Raw genomic sequence first — 23153 nt, 5'->3', positions numbered from 1 at the left:
GGTCGGTAGTAGTGGGTTTCAGTAGGCCTTTAAAAAGTAAATGTTCCAGTTCCATTCACACATTTAAAAAACACTTTAAGATCAATGTCTTGAAAAAATATATCACTCTTGAATCAACACTGTAGTTAATACTATGATCAATGTTAATTAAAAACTAAATGTGAGATATAAATAATAATGGAAGTATACTTATTTGTATATAGTATATAATTGGTGCAAAGGTTTAACATGTGTACAAGGATATTTCACATGCCTTTACTGTGTATATAATTTAACTGTGTTTATGTTGTGTATAATTTGTATTTATAATATGTTGTACAAAGGACATTTCATAATTTTCGGAAGTTCATCTTGTACTTGACATTGTTTCTAGGGTTAGGCGCAATAAGTGTTCAACTTCAGCCTAAACCCTTTCGGTCTGCAACATTTTGTTTTTCAATCTATGAATGTACAACTGTTTGTTTATTTGTTGACCATTGACCGAAGAAGAATAATAAACTAGTATCGATACAATCAGTATATAGCCTTTTAAAAATATGTTGGATCGATACCTATCTTCTGGAAGGCCAACATGCCAAGTACAGATCAAAGTAGTTGAATCTTAAGAATATAAATGTACGTATTGATTAATCGTTACATTCCTACTGCATACATTCATACATACATACACTACCGTTCAAAAGTTTGGGGTCACCCAAACAATTTTGTGGAATAGCCTTCATTCTAAGAACAAGAATAGACTGTCGAGTTTCAGATGACAGTTCTCTTTTTCTGGCCATTTTGAGCGTTCAATTGACCCCACAAATGTGATGCTCCAGAAACTCAATCTGCTCAAAGGAAGGTCAGTTTTGTAGCTTCTGTAACGAGCTAAACTGTTTTCAGATGTGTGAACATGATTGCACAAGGGTTTTCTAATCATCAATTAGCCTTCTGAGCCAATAAGCAAACACATTGTACCATTAGAACACTGGAGTGATAGTTGCTGGAAATGGGCCTCTATACACCTATGTAGATATTGCACCAAAAACCAGACATTTGCAGCTAGAATAGTCATTTACTACATTAGCAATGTATAGAGTGTATTTCTTTAAAGTTAAGACTAGTTTAAAGTTATCTTCATTGAAAAGTACAGTGCTTTTCCTTCAAAAATAAGGACATTTCAATGTGACCCCAAACTTTTGAACAGTAGTGTACATAATGTCGTGTTTAACTACAAAAATAGTTGTGTGAAATCAATTGGAATTAGGAATATTTTAATCACATCCGAATCAAGATTCCTTTGTATTTTGATTCCAAATCAGTACAACATTTTCAAGAAAATATTTTTATAAGGATGTTTTTAGGCCATCTTTGCACTTACTTGTTGCATGTATACCTCATACATAATCAGCAGGCAAGAGGAGTGTGAAACCTGTTTTGAAAAGTGTTTCCAAGTAATATATTGTGAGAATTAGTTTGAATGAAGAATCGTGTTGAATCGAATTGTCAATCAAGGATCAGATCGATTCAAATCCATTTAGTCACATGCCCTATAAACATGTTGATGTGCTTTTGTTATATGATCACATACACATATTTTGAATAATAGCGTCAATTCCGCCCTTCTTTGAACTCATCATGGTTCTATATGTTACTTAGGCATTAATTAGCCCATGCCTCCATCCAAATGCTTATTTGAAATACATATACATGGAAAATGTGATAGGAATGCATATTTTAGTCAAGAAACTAACTACAATACATTTAAAACAATGTAGTGTAACAGGCACGTTGCTTAATATAATTTCACTTTTCTACTACGACTTAAGGTGAGGTTTTAATTGAGCAGAAATTACATTTTACAGCAATATGGGTATAAGGGAATATCCCTGAAGCCATGAAAAACGTAACTTAATTAAAGGCTATTTTAGGTTTGATGGGTGGGGGTTTAGCAGGAGCCTATAACTAGTTTGTACATTTCAAAAAAGAAGTAGCTTTTGGATGATGTAAATAAGATGAATCCTCTTCTGTCTGCTCGTCAGTGCGTGGTCGGATGCTGCGTCTGCCTATGTATTGCGCATGCGCAACCTCTCCAGGTCCCTTCACGGAGGAAGAAGCCGGGCAAAAAAAATGGCCCTCGATAATTTAATTTTCGCACAATGCATACTTTATTTTTTCGCCTTTGTGTTCGGTTTCATCGCCGTGGTGCCTCTGTCCGAAAACACGGAGGATTTCGGGGGGAAATGTCTGCTTTTTACGCGCGGGATGTGGCAGAATGAGAACATCACCGTGTCGAAGCAAAGGTTCATCGTGGAGGAGTGGGGACCGCAGTCGTCCTGCAGCTTCATCACTTTTGTCGGCATAGCCTCCCTCATCTTGTCGGCAGTGCAGGCCTGGAGGCTGCTCTTTCTCCTGTGCAAAGGACACGACGAGTGAGTCATTTTAAGACGCCATGACTGCATGCTGCTCTGAACAAGAATGGCAGGATGCTGTAAAGATGGAGGAGAGACTAGCTGAGCTGCCATAACTGCGTTTTGTGATAGGCCTGCAGCCTATGTTCAGTCTATTTAAACGTCTATGACAGTGGTTCACAAACTTTTTTCACCTCAGAAGAGACTTTGCTCTCCAATTGCCGCCATAATGACCAACATTAAAATAGAGTAGCGTAGTAGGCCTAACTATTCATTAAAAACAATGCAGAGGTTTTATGTAACAAATATACAAATTGTGGCCACTGTAACACGACACACAGTTTGAACAGTAACATTGCCTTTGAATATAGGAAAATAAAACTCTTGATTTAGTGATTCTTTGGCGTACCACAAGATAGAGTCCACGTACCAATAGTGGTAAAGCTGTGTTAAAAGCGATAATGGCCAACTAAGCAACAGGCACCATGTTTGCTACCATGGACGTGTGCAGCCGTACCTGGAAGCATGTTCTGATGTTTTTTTCTGACAAAAATGAATCATAATAATATGTCTAATTCTAGTTTTAAACATATTCCAGCTCATTAACATATATATATATATATATATATATATATATATATATATATATATATATATATATATATATATATATATATATATATATATATATATATATATACTACCGTTCAAAAGTTTGGGGTCACATTGAAATGTCCTTATTTTTGAAGGAAAAGCACTGTACTTTTCAATGAAGATAACTTTAAACTAGTCTTAACTTTAAAGAAATACACTCTATACATTGCTAATGTGGTAAATGACTATTCTAGCTGCAAATGTCTGGTTTTTGGTGCAATATCTACATAGGTGTATAGAGGCCCATTTCCAGCAACTATCACTCCAGTGTTCTAATGGTACAATGTGTTTGCTCATTGGCTCAGAAGGCTAATTGATGATTAGAAAACCCTTGTGCAATCATGTTCACACATCTGAAAACAGTTTAGCTCGTTACAGAAGCTACAAAACTGACCTTCCTTTGAGCAGATTAAGTTTCTGGAGCATCACATTTGTGGGGTCAATTAAACGCTCAAAATGGCCAGAAAAAGAGAACTTTCATCTGAAACTCGACAGTCTATTCTTGTTCTTAGAAATGAAGGCTATTCCACAAAATTGTTTGGGTGACCCCAAACTTTTGAACGGTAGTATATATATATATATATATATATATATATATATATATATATATATATATATATATATATATATATATATATATATATATATATATATATATATATATATATATATATATATATATATATATATATATATACACACACACACACACAGTCTTGGTCAAAAGTTTACATACACTTGTAAAGAACATATTGTCATGGCTGTCTTGAGTTTCCAATATTTCTACAACTCTTATTTGTTTGTGATAGAGTGATTGGAGCACATACTTGTTTGTCACAAAAAAACATTCATGAAGTTTGGTTCTTTTATGAATTTATTATGGGTCTACTGAAAATGTGACCAAATCTGCTGGGTCGAAAGTATACATACAGCAATGTTAATATTTGGTTACATGTCCCTTGGCAAGTTTCACTGCAATAAGGCACGTTTGGTAGCCATCCACAAGCTTCTGGTTGACATTTTGACCACTCCTCTTGACAAAATTGGTGCAGTTCAGCTAAATGTGTTGGTTTTTCTGACAAACAGCTCAATTTTTGTTTCATCTGATACCACATGGACAAAGATTAGACCTTCTGGAGGAAAGTTCTGTCGTCAGATGAAACTAAAAAATTAAAGTTGTAGAAATTATTGGAAACTCAAGACAGCCATGACATTATGTCCTTCACAAGTGTTTGTAAACTTTTGACCACGACTGTATACTGACCACTACTGGGGATATAGTTGGGCGGTGGAAGGAATACTTTGAGGATCTCCTTAAACCTACAGACAGACCCTCCGTAGAGTAGGCTGAGTCCGAGGTCACAAACGTGGACATATCCATCACTACAGCCGAGGTTGCTGAGGTAATTAAAATACTGCCCAGTGGCAAGACCCTAGGAGAGGACGAGATTCGCCCCGGATATCTCAAGGCTCTGGATGTTGTGGGACTGTCCTGGCTGACACGTCTCTTCAACATAGCGTGGAAGTCTGGGGCAGTACCTTTTGGAATGGCAGACCATGTTTGATGGTCCCCCTCTTCAAGAAGGGGGACCGGAGGGTGTGTTCCAATTATAGAGGGATCACACTTCTCTGCCTCCCGGGGAAAGTCTATTCCAGGGTGCTGGAGTTGAGAGTCCGGCCGTTAGTCGAGCCTCGGATTCAGGAGGAACAATGTGTTTTTTGTCCAGGTCGTGGAACACAGGATCAGATTTATACCCTCGTTATGGTACTGGAGGGGGCATGGGAGTTTCCTCAAGCAGTCCACGTGTGTTTTGTGGATTTGGAAAAGGCCTTCGATCGTGTCCCTCGCGGTGTGTTGTGGGGTTGCTCCTGGAGTATGGGGTCCAGGGTCCGTTGCTACGGGCCATTCGGTCCCTGTACGAGCGGATGTCTAATGAGGAAGTGCAGTGTACGCAAAACTCCAGTTGTGGCCAGTTCAAAGTTTGAAGCTAACATGGCGCCCTGCAGTCTTATGAGTGCCTTTTGACCAATCATTTAAGAGATGGTTTGAAAAGAAGTTGTCCTAACTCCCTTTAAACACGACTCTGACTCGTGGTACACCTACCCTACCACCGTTTGAGAACCACTGGTTTATGATAATTGACTGGCCAAATTGAAATGCTAAGCAATATATAACAGCAAATTTCTGTTTGTGAGAATATCAGGATGACATCAGGCTAACACATTTGTAGGTGCAGTAAGTGTGATGATTTTCAGGACAATTTGCACATCATTGCTTTTTTTTAAAGCAATATTATAAATATTTTATTTGGGCTAGATAATGAATAATTTGTTCCAATGTTCCGCAGCTCAATCTTCAACGCCTTTCTCAACCTGCTGATCAGCTCCCTGGTGGTCTTCACCGTCTTCTTGTCCAGCACCATGGTCAGTGTGGGTTTCAACCTGTGGTGCGACTCCGTCACCGAGGGAGGGACCATGCCCAGCAGGTGATGAGAAGATGACGCACAACTTCTTTTTAATTCCCAAGTGCAAAAAAATTCAACACAAATCAAATGGTCTGTTGTTGAGATAACGGGAACTATAAACCACGTAGATTTACGTAAAACTTAGATGAAGTGCTGGTGCAGACCTACAACTCAAGTAGATACACAGCTAGAAAAAACAAAACACATGCTGCTATACTGTAGAGTTGCACAATATAGATAGTATACGATATAAATGATATAAATCTGGCTGACGAAAGGGCTTTTTAATAATATGGTTATGCCCTCTATTTATCAGAATGCTGCTATTTTTCTATACAAAGTGGATGTCCGCATAAAACGGCTAAAACAATGCGTATTGGTCAAATCAGGTTGCTTTCATGGTGTAGCGGCTGGCTACGGGGTTCTAGCCAATGGCTTTGACTGGGGGGCGGGACTTCTGGGGCAAGGATGGGGAAGTGACGTGTTGCTGTGGATGAGAGTTAATGCGAGTGATGCCGAGAAAGGAGAGAGACCTACATTGAGTTTGTTGTATGAGAATAGGCCTGGGCGAAATATCGATTTTATCAATACATTTGAGGTTTTTTTGCAGGCAATTTAAAAAACATTTTTATCCTCTTCCTCCGGCATAGTTTTTGGTCCCATGAACTTCTGTAGTCCTAGTTCGCCCCCTTACTTCCTTAGCCGAGATCCACAAGCCTAGCAAAACATGACTAATGCTAACAAGAACGAGACCTTTGTTCCAAAGAAAAAAAAAGTGTTGACAGTGCTTTAGAATTACGGCAACAGGTGTGGAACAAATGACTGCACGCTGCAAAGTTTCTTCGAGCCGAGTGGGGAAAATCAAATGCAACTCTTTACGAGGCGAACAAGACCCGCTTACAAGCAGCTTACTGTGGAGGAATCATTTACACAGGGTATTATGTATGATGAGAAAGGAGAACAAAGCACAGAGCGAACATTAAAGCACATCCAAACCGAACAGCTCGTACACGCGTGTGCTGCTGCACAACTCTCGTAGAATTATAACACATTTAATCATCAATATAGTGATATATTACATGTGTAATGAAGTGTACATTGTCTTTAATATCAGTACACACTAACAAGGAGCCAAGGATACTCATGGTACAACTATAGTCATGTTAATGTTTTACTTGCTTATTTACTTGCATACAATATATAATACTACATGAATTAATTTATTCAAGACAAACGCTTTATTAATCCAACCCAATTTTTTTTTTTTTACTATTTATTGATTATTGGTATCTATTGATTTATTGGAGTTTATTTGCAAGCAATGTACAATACTACATTTTTGATTACAGAAGTATTTTATTCAAGACAGAAGTATCACCTCACAGAGGAAGCTCACAATTTAGTTATTTAAAAAGTATTGCATAAAAAGTACAATTTATATTTGATCTAAAAAGGACAACATTATGCAAATTGTAATTTTGCTGAGAGTAAGATGCAGTGTCATTTCAAACAACAAGTTTTTGATTAAATAGAAGCAAAACTTGCTTCAAATATTGCTGTCATTTGTATTAATTGGTTTATTAAGAAGGTAGGGACAAAAAATCATAAATATTTTTTTTTTGCGGAAAAAGCTAAGATTTTATCTTTTACCTTAGACCATTTTCTGTGACGCCCCCTCTAGGCCTATATGAGAGTGTGGCTTTTGTTAAATAAGTGAAGACAAACTCGGAATTTGTCTGAGCCGCCATTCTTGGAACATTACGAACATTATGTCCTCTGCATTTGACCCATTCCCTTGTTCACCCCCTGGGAGGTGAGGGGAGCAGTGGGCAGCAGCGGTGCCGCGCCCGGGAATCATTTTTGGTGATTTAACCCCCAATTCCAACCCTTGACTAATGTAAAGTATCAAACAACAGAAGAATAAGTGATTATTACATTTTAACAGAAGTGAAGACAGAACATGTTAAAAGAGAAAGTAAGCAGATATTAACAGTAAATGAACAAGTAGATTAATAATTACATTTCTACCACTTGTCCTTAATAATGTTGAGAAAACAATAGAATGATAAATGACACAATATGTTACTGCATACGTCAGCAGACTAATTAGGAGCCTTTGTTTGTTTACTTACTACTAAAAGACAAGTTGTCTAGTTTGTTCACTATTTTATTTAAGGACTTAACTGCAATAAGAAACATATGTTTAATGTACCCTTAATATTTTTTGTTAAAATAAAGCCAATAATGCAATTTTTTTGCGGTTCCCTTTATTTAGAAAAGTACAGAAAAGTACCGAAAAGTATCGAAATACTTTTAGTACCGGTACCGGTACCAAAATATTCATATTGTTACAACACTACAACACACAGGTATTTCCTCGTCTCCCACCGTGGTGACAGTGAAGCCAAGTGCTACATGCGCTTCGTCATATACTAGTACGGCATAAAAAGGTCACATGCGCCTCCCCTGGCATTGCACCACGCCACCCAAGGGGGCCCGCCTTACTATTTGAGAAGGACTGTTTTAATGTGTTAATATCATAGTGTATGGTTGGTTAATATTGTGTAGTGATTTTATTTTGAAATAACACATACATGTTTCGTAATTGCCCGTTAATTAATGGATTAATGGATTCGATTTATATAGCGCTTTTCTAGACACTCAAAGCGCTTCACAGAGAAGTGAGAACCCATCATTCATATTTACAACTCATTCATTCATCATTCATTCTCCGGTGTGAGCGGCACCGGGGGCAAGGGTGAAGTGTCCTGCCCAAGGACACAACGGCAGCGATTTTGGATGGTAAGAGGCGGGGAGCGAACCTGCAACCCTCAGGTTTCTGGCACGGTTGCTCTACCCACTACGCCATACCGCCCCATAAATTATTCATATTCAGGCGAGTTTACGACTTTTTCAACATGTCGTGGAACTGTGTCTCGGTTTGGATGCGGGGATAATTAATTATTGGAATTGGTCGTGGTTAGAAAAATAATTCGACGTATGCCCGCTTTACGGAATTCATTTTCAAGCACAAAGATCTGGGGAAAGCACTTTGGGGTCTTCGCGATGGGAAAGTGATCAACTATGGTGGCAAAGCTTGGTTTGGTTGTCATTGAAACATCATTGTGTGAGAATCAAACATGCAGAGAAGAAAATATTGAGAAAAGAAAACTACAAACTGAGGAGTCATTCTCATAAGTTTTTTCTCTCAGTAAGTAATTATAGGGCAAATTGCTGTTGACAAGTGAACATTATGTTTCATGATTTTAATCATGATTTAAAATATTAAACCCACTAACTTGAAGTAGATTTAGTGCTACATGGCCAACATTGCCTAACAATCACTATAAAGTATGATCATTAATTTATTAACATTAATGCAATAAAAACTTCATGTTATAATTGAACAAACACAAACCTGTAGTAGATGCCATGTATGCAATGAATGACTTTACGTGACTCACCAGTTCAACAAAATACGTTTTTACAATTACAATATTTGTTATCATAATTATGTCATTATTCTTATATTTTTTTGGAACTTCACATTGATGTTTTCATACATGAAAACACTAGCCCTAGGACGATTCTCTTTAAACTGTTTTTTTACAGAATTGTTATGTAGGAAATGTCTTCCAAAACATCTTAAAAATGATAAAATCTCTTTAATGCCCTACCCCCAAAAGGGCCCCCTTGACCCAGAGCTAATCATTTTCCATCCATCCATTAATTTTCTACCGCTTTTCCCTCTCGGGGTTGCATTGGGCGGAAGGCGGGGTACACCCTGGACAAGTCGCCACCTCATTGCAGGGCCAACACAGATGGACAGACAACATTCACACACTAGGGACCAATTAGTGTTGCCAATCAACCTCAATTCCTCCATTTTCTTTACCTCACTGCAACGTTCCCTCTAAGCTGCGCGCCTGCGCAATTGCGCACCGCTCACGCGTCCTCAGCACACTGCAAATTAATGCCGCGCAGGAAATCAAAAATCCCATCTGAACTTTAAACAAAATAAGCATATTACAATTTATTCTGTATGATTTCGCAATGCAACTCTGTGAGTGACAGGTGACAACAAGAGTGGCCCCAATGAATAAAACAATCTTTGTCAACATAGTTCAATTATCGTCTGTCGAGACACTTTACGGACAGGAATTCCATCAATCACTTTATTGAGCAAAACTGTTTGTAACCAAACCAAAAACATGAGTAAAAAAAACTTGTATCTATAAAAACTAGCAATTTTCTGCCATACAAACCAGGCTTAAACCAACGTTGTCATCCGTCGTTCAACAGAAGCCGCTCGCTCTGTCTCACCTGCACCAATACAGGCACTCATGGCACTTAGCCAGTGTTGCGTTTATGGCCACAAAAAAAGTCGGACAACCACAACGCCACACAATGTGTAAATGCCAGGTTGTAATACTGACTCCACAATCAGATGTGTGCTTATTTTACTGCCATTTATTAAGAATGTTAATCTAAGGATATTATTCATGAAATATTGTCACTAGATTTCATAAATGCTAATAAAAAGATGTATTTTACAGACAGAAAGTTACAAGAACTAAATGTAATCTCTGAAAGGGGTAACATTTCTTTTAAAGGCAGGACCCACAGCCAGGCATACAATACTAGCACATAGGTCATGAAAAACATGTTTTTTTGTTATTGTCATTGTAAGGGGGCAAAATCACTTATATCAGAAAATTATTTTAATAAAACATTTAAATTGTTATGATATCAGGTTTGGGACAGGTGTGACGCTGGTGTGGCCACAGTGTGCACGTCTGATGTTGCTCACATGTGCTCCACTGAATGCTCAGGGAGTTTGTGCGTTTGCTCACACACATGAAAAATTAGAGGGAACATTGCCTCACTGGGATCTCTGGTTCAGGCCTGGCCCTAACCAATCTGGCGCCCTAGGCAAGATTTTATGTGGCACCCCCCCACATCGGCAGTGAAGTGTATATACTCACAAGAAACTGAATAGCTTTGTCTTTGACCTTTTTTTTTACTTAAAGGCCTACTGAAATGAATTTTTTTTATTTAAACGGGAATAGCAGATCCATTCTATGTGTCATACTTGATCATTTTGCGATATTGCCATATTTTTGCTGAAAGGATTTAGTATAGAACAACGACGATAAAGTTCGCAACTTTTGGTCTCTGATAAAAAAAAACCTTGCCCCTACCGGAAGTAGCGTGACGTTGTCAGTTGTTCACTCCCTCATATTTTCCTATTGTTTTCAACGCAGCTAGAGCGATTTGGACCCTTACCCCATTAATTTGAGCGAGGATGAAAGATTCGTGGACGAGGAACGTTTGAGTGACGGACTAGAATGCAGTGAAATACATATTTTTTTTCGCTCTGACCGTAACTTAGGTACAAGCTGGCTCATTGGATTCCACACTCTCTCCTTTTTCTATTGTGGATCACGGATTTGAATTTTAAACCACCTCGGATACTATATCCTCTTGAAAATGAGAGTCGAGAACGCGAAATGGACATTCAGTGCCTTTTATCTCCACGACAATACATCGGCGAAACGCTTTAGCTACGAGCTAACGTGATAGCATCGTGCTTTAACTGCATATAGAAACAAAAAAAATAAACCCCTGACTGGAAGGATAGATAGAAAATCAACAATACTATTAAACCGTGGACATGTAAATACACGGTTAATGCTTTCCAGGCTGGCGAATGTTAACAATGCTGTGCCAACGACGCCATTGAAGCTAACATAGCAACTTAGCAACGGGACCTCACAGAGCTATGCTAAAAACATTAGCTCTCCACCTACGCCAGCCAGCCTTCATCTGCTCATCAACACCCGTGCTCACCTGCGTTCCAGCGATCGGCGGAAGGACGAAGGACTTCACCCGATGCATTTGGCGGCCCGGAGACGTAGGAAGTCAAGGTGAGGTCGCCGGCTAGCGCGTCTGCTCTCCAACAAAGTCCTCCTGGTTGTGTTGCTGTAGTCCGCTGCTAATACACCAATCCCACCTACAACTGTCTTCTTTGCAGCCTTCATTGTTCATTAAACAAATTGCAAAAGATGTCCAGAATACTGTGGAATTATGAAATGAAAACAGAGCTTTTTGTATAGGATTCTACGGGGTACCATAACTTCCGTTAAACTGACTACGTCATGCGCATACGTCATCATACCGCGACGTTTCAGCCGGATATTTCCCGGGAAATTTTAAATGTCACTTTATAAGTTAAACCGGCCGTATTGGCATGTGTTGCAATGTTAAGATTTCATCATTGATATATAAACTATCAGACTGTGTGGTCGGTAGTAGTGGGTTTCAGTAGGCCTTTAAAGAAAGCAAATTAACATATTATATGAGAATGTTATGTTATGATTATCTTTTACCGAATCACAGCAGTGCTCAAATTAAAAAAACAGCATTCCCTCTCATGTGATATTGCTTAATTAACATTAATGATGTGCACTTTAACAACTAGGCTTACAACTATACCTAATATATAAATGGGTGGAAAAGTGACTATTACCTGCAGGGCAAACATTAGCTAACCAGAAGGCAATAACAATGTAAACAAAAAACACCTGCTTAAAAGATCTAATACAAATGTCCCTGAGGAATGTAAGGTGGGAGTACTGTAATTACCTAACGTTACATTATTATTTTCCATAACAATTTAGCCCCCTCCACAATATTAACCCGACGTTAAAACAGAACTAGCTATTTATTGATTAGCAATTGCCGAATCATGTAACATTAGCTTAATGCTAAAAGCCAGGTTACTATCACATTCTGTAACAGACAAATAAATTCATGTAGGCTAACGTTACCTACCTGCTACCTCTGTCTTTTTCTCGTTTCCCCTCCTCTTCTTTTCTGTTTTTTCTTCCCTGGACACCTGACAGTTTTGGCCGTTTTGACATGTTGTGTTGACTTTTTTATGTGGTGACGTCCAAAAAGAGTCATGATACGGGAAGGGAGGGGGCGCACCGTGCGGGGGGGGGGGGGGGCGTAATGTTGTAACAAATAATATTTCTATCAAATAGGCTTTACTTTGCATTTTAATTAGCGTGGGATTATTTTTTGTATTTAGAAATAATAGTACCAACTTTTTTTTTTTTTTTCTCCAACATTTGTGGCACTGGCGTGGCGCCCCCTGATGGACGGCGCCCTTAGCATTTGCCTATACGGCCTATGCCACGGGCCGGCCCTGCTCTGGTTATATCGTGATAATGCATGTTGATGACACATTCTAGCTGTGTCTCGCACATTTGACAGCAACAAGCAAACAAAGGCGTCATCAATGTCTTCACTAGCGGCTAACGTCCCGCCACAGTGCAAAGCCACTTCTATGTCAGGAATCCTCACCTCCATGGCGACAAACAAACTGTGATCCTTACAAGTATCATCATTGGAAGATAAGGACTAGTTAAACATGCTACACTGCAGGAGGATACAATAAGATATGCTAACCGCTAAGCTATTGTTCTTGAATGTAATCAAAGGTGGGCAGATCAATACAATTGATAAGTAACGATGCCAAGTATAGTATCAGTATATGGTCAATACTACAGTGGTTAGATCGATACTTTTTATTATCGCAAATTTTTTGTCGCTTTTCTCTTTTTTTACAACCTCAGGATATACCTAATCCCGGACACAGGAGGGCTTTAAAGACAAAAACCTAAGGACTTGAATTATAACCAATTAGGGATGGGCGTTAAACGTGTATTGCGATATACTGTAAATTCCGCACTATGAGCCGCTCCTTTTTTCCTACACTTTGAACCCTGCAGCCTATAAAATATCACCTCAAGCTAGTTGTGTTGTCATATCAATAAAGTAAAAAAAAAAACAAGTTAGATGTGTTTTTAGAAATGATAATCCATACACATTGTTTAAATTGCGTCTTTTCACCGTAGTGTCACATGTAATATATGTCCATATGTGTACTCTTCTCTTTCTTCCAGACGTAGACATATTTCAATGTGTAACTTGTTACAATATTGTAACATAGAATATTGTTTTTTGCAGTAGAAACTTCAATAGTCCTACCTCAAAAAACAATAGTTCTGATTGGATCTCCTCCATTACTCACAAACAGCTAAAATAGCTGTGATTGGATACTATATCTTCCCAACCTGTCCCTGATGTCATCTATAAAACAAAATTACATATGAATGGTTTTAATTCCTTTCAATATTTTTGTCTTTTTTTGTGCATTGACTAAACTGTATTCGCACCGATTAGTTATCGTCTTGTTTATTGTTCGTGCAAAAAGTTTGTTGACAGAAACTATGACCAAAATTACTGTATTTTCCAGGCTGTTGAGCGCACCAGTGTTTAAAGGCCTGCTGAAATGATTTTTTTTTTTTCAAACGGGGATAGCAGATCTATTCTATGTGTCATACCTGATCATTTCGCGATATTGCCATATTTTTGCTGAAAGGATTTAGTAGAGAACAACGACGATAAAGATCGCAACTTTTGGTATCTAACAAAAGAAAGCCTTGCCCCTACCGGAAGTAGCGTGACGTAGTCAGTTGTACATTTCCGCAAAGTTCCCTATTGTTTACAGTGATGGCGGCGGAAGTGAGAGAGATTCGGACCGAGAAAGCGACAATTTCCCCATTAATTTGAGCGAGGATGAAAGATTTGTGGATGAGGAAAGTGCAAGTGAAGGACTAGTGGGGAGTGGAAGCGATTCAGATAGGGAAGATGCTGTGAGTGGCGGGTGGGACCTGATATTCAAATGGGAATGAATACAACAGTAAATAAACACAAGACATATATATACTCTATTATCCACAACACAACCAGCCCAAAGGACCGTTCACCTAACCCAAGGTTCATAAAGCTTAGACATTTACCCAAAGTTACGTACATGACACGCACGTACGGGCAAGCGATCAAATGTTTGGAAGCGCGTGGGTGGGACCTGATATTCAGCTGGGAATGACTACAACAGTAAATAAACACAAGACATATATATACTCTATTAGCCACAACACAACCAGGCTTATATTTAATATGCCACAAATTAATCCCGCATAAAAACACCTAGGTGTTTGTTATGCTAGCTCCTAGCTCCTAGCTATAGCTAGGAGCTAGTATACTAGCTCCCGTCCATATAACCCGCCAATACAATTCAAACACCTGCACAACACACACAATCACTCAGCCCAAAGGACCGTTCACCTAACCTAAGGTTCATAAAGCTTATATATTTACCCAAAGTTACGTACGTGACACGCACGTACGGGCAAGCGATCAAATGTTTGGAAGCGCAGCTGCATACTCACGGTACCGCGTCTGCGTCTGTGTATCCAAATCAAAGTAATCCTGGTAAGAGTCTGTGTTGTCCCAGTTCTCTACAGGCGTCTGTGTATCGAAGTCAAAGTCCTCCTGGTAAGAGTCTCTGTTGTCCGAGTTCTTCGATCTTGACTGCATCTTTCGGGAATGTAAACAAACACCGGCTGTGTTGTGTTGCTGACTTCCCTCGCAAAATACTTCGCTTCGCACCGACAACTTTCTTCTTTGCTTGCTCAGCTTCTTTCTCCATAATGCAATGAACAAATTGCAACAGATTCGCCAACACAGATGTCCAGAATACTGTGGAATAATGAGATGAAAACAGAGCTAGTTTGTATTGGCTTCAATGGGGGAGCCATACCTCTGTTCTACTGGCTACGTCACGCGCATACGTCATATCCAAAGGAGTTTTCAACCGTAAGTTTAGCGGGAAATTTAAAATTGCACTTTATAAGTTAACCCAGCCGTATTGGCATGTGTTGCAATGTTAAGATTTCATCATTGATATATAAACTATCAGACTGTGTGGTCGGTAGTAGTGGGTTTCAGTGCGCCTTTAAAGGCCTACTGAAATGATTTTTTTTAATTTAAACGGGGATAGCAGATCTATTCTATGTGTCATACTTGATCATTTCGCGATATTGCCATATTTTTGCTGAAAGGATTTAGTATAGAACAACGACGATAAAGATTGCAACTTTTGGTATCTGATAAAAAAAAGGCTTGCCCCTACCGGAAGTAGCGTGACGTAGTCAGTTGAACATATACGCAAAGTTCCCTATTGTTTACAATGATGGCCGCATGAAGTGAGAGAGATTCGGACCGAGAAAGCGACAATTTCCCCATTAATTTGAGCGAGGATGAAAGATTTGTGGATGAGTAAAGTGCAAGTGAAGGACTAGTGGGGAGTTGAAGCTATTCAGATAGGGAAGATGCTGTGAGAGCCGGGGGTGACCTGATATTCAGCTGGGAATGACTACAACAGTAAATAAACACAAGACATATATATACTCTATTAGCCACAACACAACCAGGCTTATATTTAATATGCCACAAATTAATCCTGCATAAAAACACCTGCGTGTTTGTTACGCTAGCTCCTAGCTCTTCTGCTAGCTCCTAGCTCCATAGAACACGCCAATACAATTCAAACACCTGATCAACACACACAATCACTCAGCCCAAAAGACCGTTCACCTAACCCAAGGTTCATAAAGCTTATATATTTTTAAAAAGTTACGTACGTGACGCGCACGTACGGTACGGTACGTGTTATGCTAGCTCCTAGCTCCTATGCTAGCTCCTAGCTCCATAGAACACGCCAATACAATTCAAACACCTGATCAACACACACAATCACTCAGCCCAAAAGACCGTTCACCTAACCCAAGGTTCATAAAGCTTATATATTTTTAAAAAGTTACGTACGTGACGCGCACGTACGGTACGGTACGTGTTATGCTAGCTCCTAGCTCCTATGCTAGCTCCTAGCTCCATAGAACACGCCAATACAATTCAAACACCTGATCAACACACACAATCACTCAGCCCAAAAGACCGTTCACCTAACCCAAGGTTCATAAAGCTTATATATTTTTAAAAAGTTACGTACGTGACGCGCACGTACGGTACGGTACGTGTTATGCTAGCTCCTAGCTCCTATGCTAGCTCCTAGCTCCATAGAACACGCCAATACAATTCAAACACCTGATCAACACACACAATCATTTAGCCCAAAAGACCGTTCACCTAACCCAAGGTTCATAAAGCTTATATATTTTAAAAAAGTTACGTACATACGCAAAAAAAAGTTGCGCACATACGGTCAAGCGATCAAATGTTTAGAAGCCAAAGCTGCATACTCACAGTAGCACGTCTGCGTCTTTGTCATCCAAATCAAAGTAATCCTGGTAAGAGTCTGTGTTGTCCCAGTTCTCTACAGGCGTCTGTGTATCGAAGTCAAAAGTCCTCCTGGTTAGAGTCTCTGTTATCCGAGTTCTTCCATCTTGACTGCATCTTTCGGGAATGTAAACAAAGAAGCGCCGGCTGTGTACTGTTGTGGCTGACTACGTTCGAAAAATACGTCCATTTCGCACCGACAACTTTCTTCTTTGCTTGCTCAGCTTCCTTCTCCATAATGCAATGAACATGATTGAAACAGATTCACGAACACAGATGTCCAGAATACTGTGGAATTATGAAATGAAAACAGAGCTTTTTCGTATTGGCTTCAATGTGGAAGGCATACCCGTGTTCGCCGGTCTACGTCACGCGCATACGTCATCCTCAGAGGCGTTTCGAACCGGAAGTTTAGCGGCAAATTTAAAATGTCACTTTATAAGTTAACCCGGCCGTATTGGCATGTGTTATAATGTTAAGATTTCATCATTGATATATAAACTATCAGACTGCGTGGTCGGTAGTAGTGGGTTTCAGTAGGCCTTTAAGCCACAACCACCATATTTTAGAAGAAATCAATATTTTACAAATATCAGCCACAGATATATACCTGTACGAAAGAGTTTGTAAACATTTATTTAGATACCTTAATTGTTTCCAAACAGTGTCTGTCACATGGCAGTAAAGCGGCGGATCAAACAAAACAGAAGTCATCGTCATGGACACACTAGCTGTGGAAGTTAGCTCTCCAACCAACTAAACAGACTCAATAACTCCAAGGTGACGTTTTTGTGAATTTACGAAACTGAAACCATACAAAAAGAATGCCATTGTAAGTTAATAATTGCTTGCTTATGGTTGTCCATCGAGTCCGATGACGACATCCACTTCTATCGGTGAGTTCGTTGGTGGCTGAATAGCCCTATCCTGGATAAACAAACCCTACTGCAGGGAGGGCATGTAAATGTGGTGGTGGTGGTGGAAACGGCAACCGTAGGTGTATTCCTCCTGAGTCTTCTCTCCTGTCTCTTGGCTGTCCTATCCTCCTCCAGCAGGCGAGTGCCATCCTGGCACAGCTGACGCCAGGTGTTACGATCAGCAGCCACACCCTCCAGGGCCTCAGGTCTGATTTTACACTTCCTTAGTGCAGTCTTCAGCTGGTCTTTATATCGTTTCTTCTGCCCTCCAGCAGAGCGACGACCATGGTATAGCTGGCCGTATAACACTTTGCGAGGCAGGCGGTCTGAGGGCATCCTTACTACGTGGCCCAGCCATCGTAGTTGGTGCAGGATGATCATGGCCTCAATACTCCTGCAGTTGGTTTTTGAGAGTATTTCAGAGTGAGGCACACGATCACGCCATGTGATCCCCAGGATGCGCTGAAGGCAGCGTATGTGGAACTGCTCTAGGGCCTTGATGTGGCGGCTGTAGGTTACCCAGGCTTCACAGCTGTAGAGGAGGGTAGTGAGGCAGATAGCTTGATAGACAGAGACCTTTGTGTGGAGATGGAGGTTCTTGTTTTGGAAGACCCGACGCCTGAGTCTCCCAAAAGCTGCCGCTGCCTGCTTGATCCTGTTCTGGACCTCGCTATCAACAGTGTTGTCATCAGAAAGAATGCTTCCCAGGTATCTGAAGGATGGAACGATTGGTATTTGTTCTCCAGAAACAGTGAAGACAGGTGATGTAGATGGGTTGTTGGAGCTCCACTGGCTAACTACTTCCGTCTTGCTGGTGTTGACGGTCAGTCCCATCCTGCTGTATGCTCTCACCGCAGCCGCAAGAACAGACTGGAGGTCTTGTGGGCTGTGAGATACAAGAACACAGTCATCTGCGTACTGCATCTCAACAATTCTCTCCCTCTGCAGTTTGGTGGTAGCCTGAAGCCTCCTGATATTAAAGAGGTTGGCATCTCGACGAAAGTCCACTGTCACACCGCTGCTGTCCTCAATCTCTTTGTGGAGAAGCTTGGTAACACATAGCAAGAAGATGTTAAAAAGCACTGGTGCTAGTACACACCCCTGCCTTACTCCTGTATGTACAGGGAAGGGGGCAGACTCTTGACCTCCTATGGTCACTCGAGCAGTCATTCCATCATGAAACTGACGGAGGATTTTAACAAACTTAATGGGACAGCCAAACTTGAGGAGGACTTCCCATAGAAGTTCTCTCTGAACAGTGTCGAAGGCTTTGGAGAGGTCGACAAAGGCCATGAATAGGTCCTGATGTTGTTCCCTACATTTTTCCTGCAGCTGTCTAGCTGTGAAAATCATGTCCACTGTGCTCCTATTCTTTCTAAACCCGCACTGTGATTCAGGCAGTATCGACTCAGTGATGTTATTAATCAGCCTCTGGAGCATCACTTTTGCCAGAACTTTACCGGCAACAGCAAGGAGTGAAATGCCCCTGCTGTTGCCACAGACAGCCTTGTCACCCTTGTTCTTGTAAATAGTGACAACATTGGCGTCTCTCCATTGTTGTGGGACGTTCTCTTCAGCCCAGATCTTTGTGATGTACTGGTGCAATGTTCTTGTGCAGAAGTATCCTCCTTGCTTCAGTAGTTCAGCCGGGATGTTGTCATTAACGGGGGATTTGTTGTTTTTGAGGGAGCGGGTAGCTGATCGGACCTCCAGGAAGGTTGGGGGCTCGTCCAAATTGTGCATGACGGGAAGTGTAGGCAGTTCATCCAGAACAGTGGGGTCTGCATCAGATTCCTGATTCAACAGGGTGCTAAAGTGTTCCGCCCATCTCAGCAGGATGCTAGGTTGGTCCTTCAAGGTTGACAGGCCGTCTGCTGTTTTCAGGGGAGTGATGCAGCGGTTTGTTGGGCCGTAGGTCTTCTTGACAGCATTGTAAAAGTTATGCATGTCATTTTTATCGGCAAAGGTTTGGATTTCATGTGCCTTTTTTCTCCACCACTCATTCTGCATCCTCCTAACAGCCCTTTGCACTTCTCCTCGAGCTCTCTGCCATTTCTGCCTGGCGCTACTGGATGAAGGGTTCTCTAGGGTTGCCCTGTGTGCTTTGTGCATATCCTTCAACAGGACATGGATGGTGTCCGAGTTTTCATCAAACCAGTCTTGGTGGTTCTTGCTCTTGAAGCCAATTGTTTGGGCTGCTGCCTCATAGAGAGCCGAGCTGATAGAGTTCCGGTTCTGGTCAATAGAGTTCTCAGAAGAGTTCAAGGAAGACTCCACCGCCCCAAGTTTCTCAGCCAGGGAGCGGCGAAAGTCATTTCTTGGATCAGGGTTTTCCAGGCGGGCGCAGTCTAGCTTCTTCCTTTTGGGTCCTCGCCGTCTCAAGGGAGGGCACACTTGCATGTGGACATTGGTCATAATCAAATGATGATCTGTCCAGCACTCTGCACCTCTCATGGCACGGGTGATGAGGACGTCTTTGATGTCACTACGCCTCACTATGATATAATCTATCAGGTGCCAATGTTTAGAACGGGGGTGCATCCATGATGTCTTATATTTAGCCTTCTGCTGGAATATGGTGTTGGTTATGGTCAGGTTATGCTCTGAGCAGAGAGTAAGCAGTCTCATCCGATTTGAGTTAACCTGACCAACTCCATGTCTGCCAAGTACTCCACTCCATATCCTGCTGTTCTGTCCCACTCGGGCATTAAAATCCCCAAGCAAGAAAATCTTGTCATTCTTGGGGATCCGGCAGAGAGCCTCATCAAGTGACTGGAAGAAGGAATCCTTGACCTCACTCTCAGATGGCAGGGTCGGTGCATAAGCACTGAGAAGTGTGGCGTAGCGATTCCTGACCAGGGGGATACGGAGGGTCATTAGTCTTTCACTAATGCCGACAGGTGTTTCAGTGAGTCTTGGCAGCAGTGTGTTTTTGATGGCCAGTCCTACACCATGCAGATGTTGTCCTCCTGAGGGGTAGCCTTTCCAGAAGAATGTGTAGCCCATACCTTCCTCAGTTAGAGAGCCTTCATCCAGGATCCTGGTCTCACTCAGGGCTGCAATGTCAATGTTGTAGCGATTCAGCTCTGCAGCAACCAAGGCAGTTCTTCTGTGAGGTATGTCAGATCTGCCGTACGAGTCCAGGAGAGTCCTTACATTCCATGTTGCCAGTTTCAAGTTGCATGATTTTTTTATTTATTTCGACCGCAGGTATGGAATGGCCCGATAGGTGCGGTATCCTATCCAGGCGAGATTGAGTGGGCAATTTTTAGGCCACCTTTTCTAGGCCCGTCCTCAATTGAGGTGAGCAGTGCCGTCCCTAAATAAGGCTGCTCAAACACACAGGGGTCTGCCGAAAACAGCTTCCAGTCAACCGAGCTGTTAGCGACCTATACCCTGTGCTGCTGCCGTGCAGGGTTCTAGCTAAGAGCTTCCAGTCCATTCAAACCTGCTCCCGTTGCCAGAAACCCCATCGCCGTCAGACTTCAACCAGATGTTAGTCCAGGTACTGTTCACCATGGTCAGAAGTGGGTACCTGCGCAAGCAGATATTTAAGTGCCAAAGGAGGTGCGCTTTCTCCAGTAGCACTATCTTCACCACAATGAGGTAAACCCGGTGGCGTGGGTGAGCCCATGACGACCAACCCCCCATCATGACTGCAGGAGGTTGCCGGGTCCTTAATCTTTCAAGGCCCGCCTATTGCGCACCGCCAGCACATTGCTTTTCTGTCAGGGTGTGCTCCCTTAGCCTTTGCCTAAATAAGCTGACCCACAAGGCAATGGGGCTATTACCCATAGTTGGGGCAGGGTTGACGGGCGTCAGGGCGTGTTCCACACAATGGTGGGCCTATACGCCACATCTCTGGGGCCCACTGCTGCTCCGAGATCCCCTTCAGTTTAGTTCGGGGTCTGCAAAGACCCTTATCCGTGTGTGGCCACGAGGAGGCACTGAAGGAGTCTTGGTGGTGGAGAGGCTTTGTACCAACAGGAGGAGACTTACGCACTCGGCTCCTCTTTTCACCCCCCGAGGGGGGCTAGCTGGCGGCGGTAGCTGTAAGCAGAGAGTAGCAAGCAGAAAGCAACATGCACCATCTACAGACATCTCTCTACTTCTACTACACTAGACGCGTCACACACACCCTGTGTAAGACACACACACAAGTTAATAATACTAACACAGACACATACGTGTGAGCATATTCGCTAATGCTAATGAAGCTAGCTTGATTACAATACGATAGCATGTACAAATATGCATGAAAACACTCTTACAGACGTCACACATGGGACAGTTTAGTAAGTATGAATTGTTTAGTTATATTGTAAAATTTACAAACGTTGCTTGGAGTGATGAATGAACAATCCTATCGAGCAGAAACGCTATGGACGAAAGAGGAAGTACATTTTCAAGCCGCTTCATCTGCAGTGAGCGTACTCGTCCAAAAGATGGCGCCATAGCACAAACAATAACACATCTTTTCAGTGTCCTTATCTGTGGTTGTAAATACAAAACATTGCGGCCGTTAGCAAAGAACAATCTATACTCTAGCCGCAGGGAAAAAAGTAGCAGCTTGTAGTTTGTAAAATACAGTAAGTCAACAAAATGGCACCAAGCTAGTACTTTGCAGTGGAGTGGAACTACTTCTTTACTTTTTACTTACTAACACCTATTTGAGTAGTGGGAGCCATTATGAAAAAAGCTTCATCCCATTTTGTAATGCAGGTTATTGCCACCTACAGGACTGAAGTGGAACATTTCATGAGGTGATTTGTGCTCTACTTAATGACACTCTCCTTAAATAATGTTATCATCCCTGTATTATCTTATGTAGCTGCGAAGACCTGCAGGACACGGATCTAGAGCTGGGCGTGGACAATTCTGCTTTCTATGACCAGTTTGCTATAGCCCAGGTGGGTCATCACCCTAAAAGAGCCACTTTTTATCCCAAAGACGTTTACAAGTGTTTTCCTTTTACAGTTTGGCTTGTGGGCTGCATGGCTCACCTGGCTGGGCATCGCTGTGCTGGCTTTCCTCAAGGTCTACCACAACTACAGGCAAGAAGACCTACTGGACAGTCTGATCCATGAGAAAGACCTGCTGCTGGGTCGCTCTTCCTCCCGTCACGGTTCTGACCTCAAAACTGGCCTCATCTAGAACGTTAAGGCTGCGCACATACACACGCATATACTTCTTACCCGTCTTGGGGAGCACATCGTTTGCTTCTGTAGACAATCAACACCAACTGGCGTTTCCTCCAAAACACCATTCCTGTAATTGTTCATTTACCCACGAAAGTTCTTTAATGCCAACAACCCACAGCTGTTGAGAAGCACCACAGTGTTAGCAGCTTGGACACATTGGCTCATTCTTTGTGAACCTTATGCATGACACCAAATGCATGGCGACCTGATAATATGATGCTGGTTTTAGATATGAAGGGAGCATATCAACATCTTGTTTTATACACCAATAAATGTATTCTGAAGGTAAGAATTTGCTTTATCCTGCATGCTTCA

The 23153-nt window shown here is 41.5% G+C and overlaps 1 protein-coding gene across 1 annotated transcript; it reads left to right on the top strand.

The window, feature by feature from the left end:
* Window positions 1–2066: 2066 nt before the first annotated feature.
* Window positions 2067–23130, top strand: LOC133646603 (transmembrane protein 179). Its single transcript, XM_062042143.1, has 4 exons — window positions 2067–2411; window positions 5393–5530; window positions 22469–22547; window positions 22615–23130. The coding sequence occupies exons 1-4, from the start codon at window positions 2110–2112 to the stop codon at window positions 22789–22791; spliced, it is 696 nt and encodes a 231-aa protein (XP_061898127.1). The 5' UTR covers window positions 2067–2109; the 3' UTR covers window positions 22792–23130.
* Window positions 23131–23153: the final 23 nt, after the last annotated feature.

This window comes from Entelurus aequoreus, linkage group LG03 (genome assembly GCF_033978785.1).
Source record: "Entelurus aequoreus isolate RoL-2023_Sb linkage group LG03, RoL_Eaeq_v1.1, whole genome shotgun sequence".
In the NCBI taxonomy this organism is placed as follows: domain Eukaryota; kingdom Metazoa; phylum Chordata; class Actinopteri; order Syngnathiformes; family Syngnathidae; genus Entelurus; species Entelurus aequoreus.
This window is presented reverse-complemented; position numbering and strand designations above follow the sequence as displayed.

Excerpts from the sequence above, each read along its gene's own strand:
- LOC133646603 (XM_062042143.1), top strand. The coding sequence starts at position 2,110 with ATGGCCCTCGATAATTTAATTTTCGCACAATGCATACTTTATTTTTTC. Across the intron at positions 2,412-5,392 it reads CTGTGCAAAGGACACGACGA|CTCAATCTTCAACGCCTTTC; the intron begins GTGAGTCATTTT and ends AATGTTCCGCAG. Across the intron at positions 5,531-22,468 it reads GGAGGGACCATGCCCAGCAG|CTGCGAAGACCTGCAGGACA; the intron begins GTGATGAGAAGA and ends TATCTTATGTAG.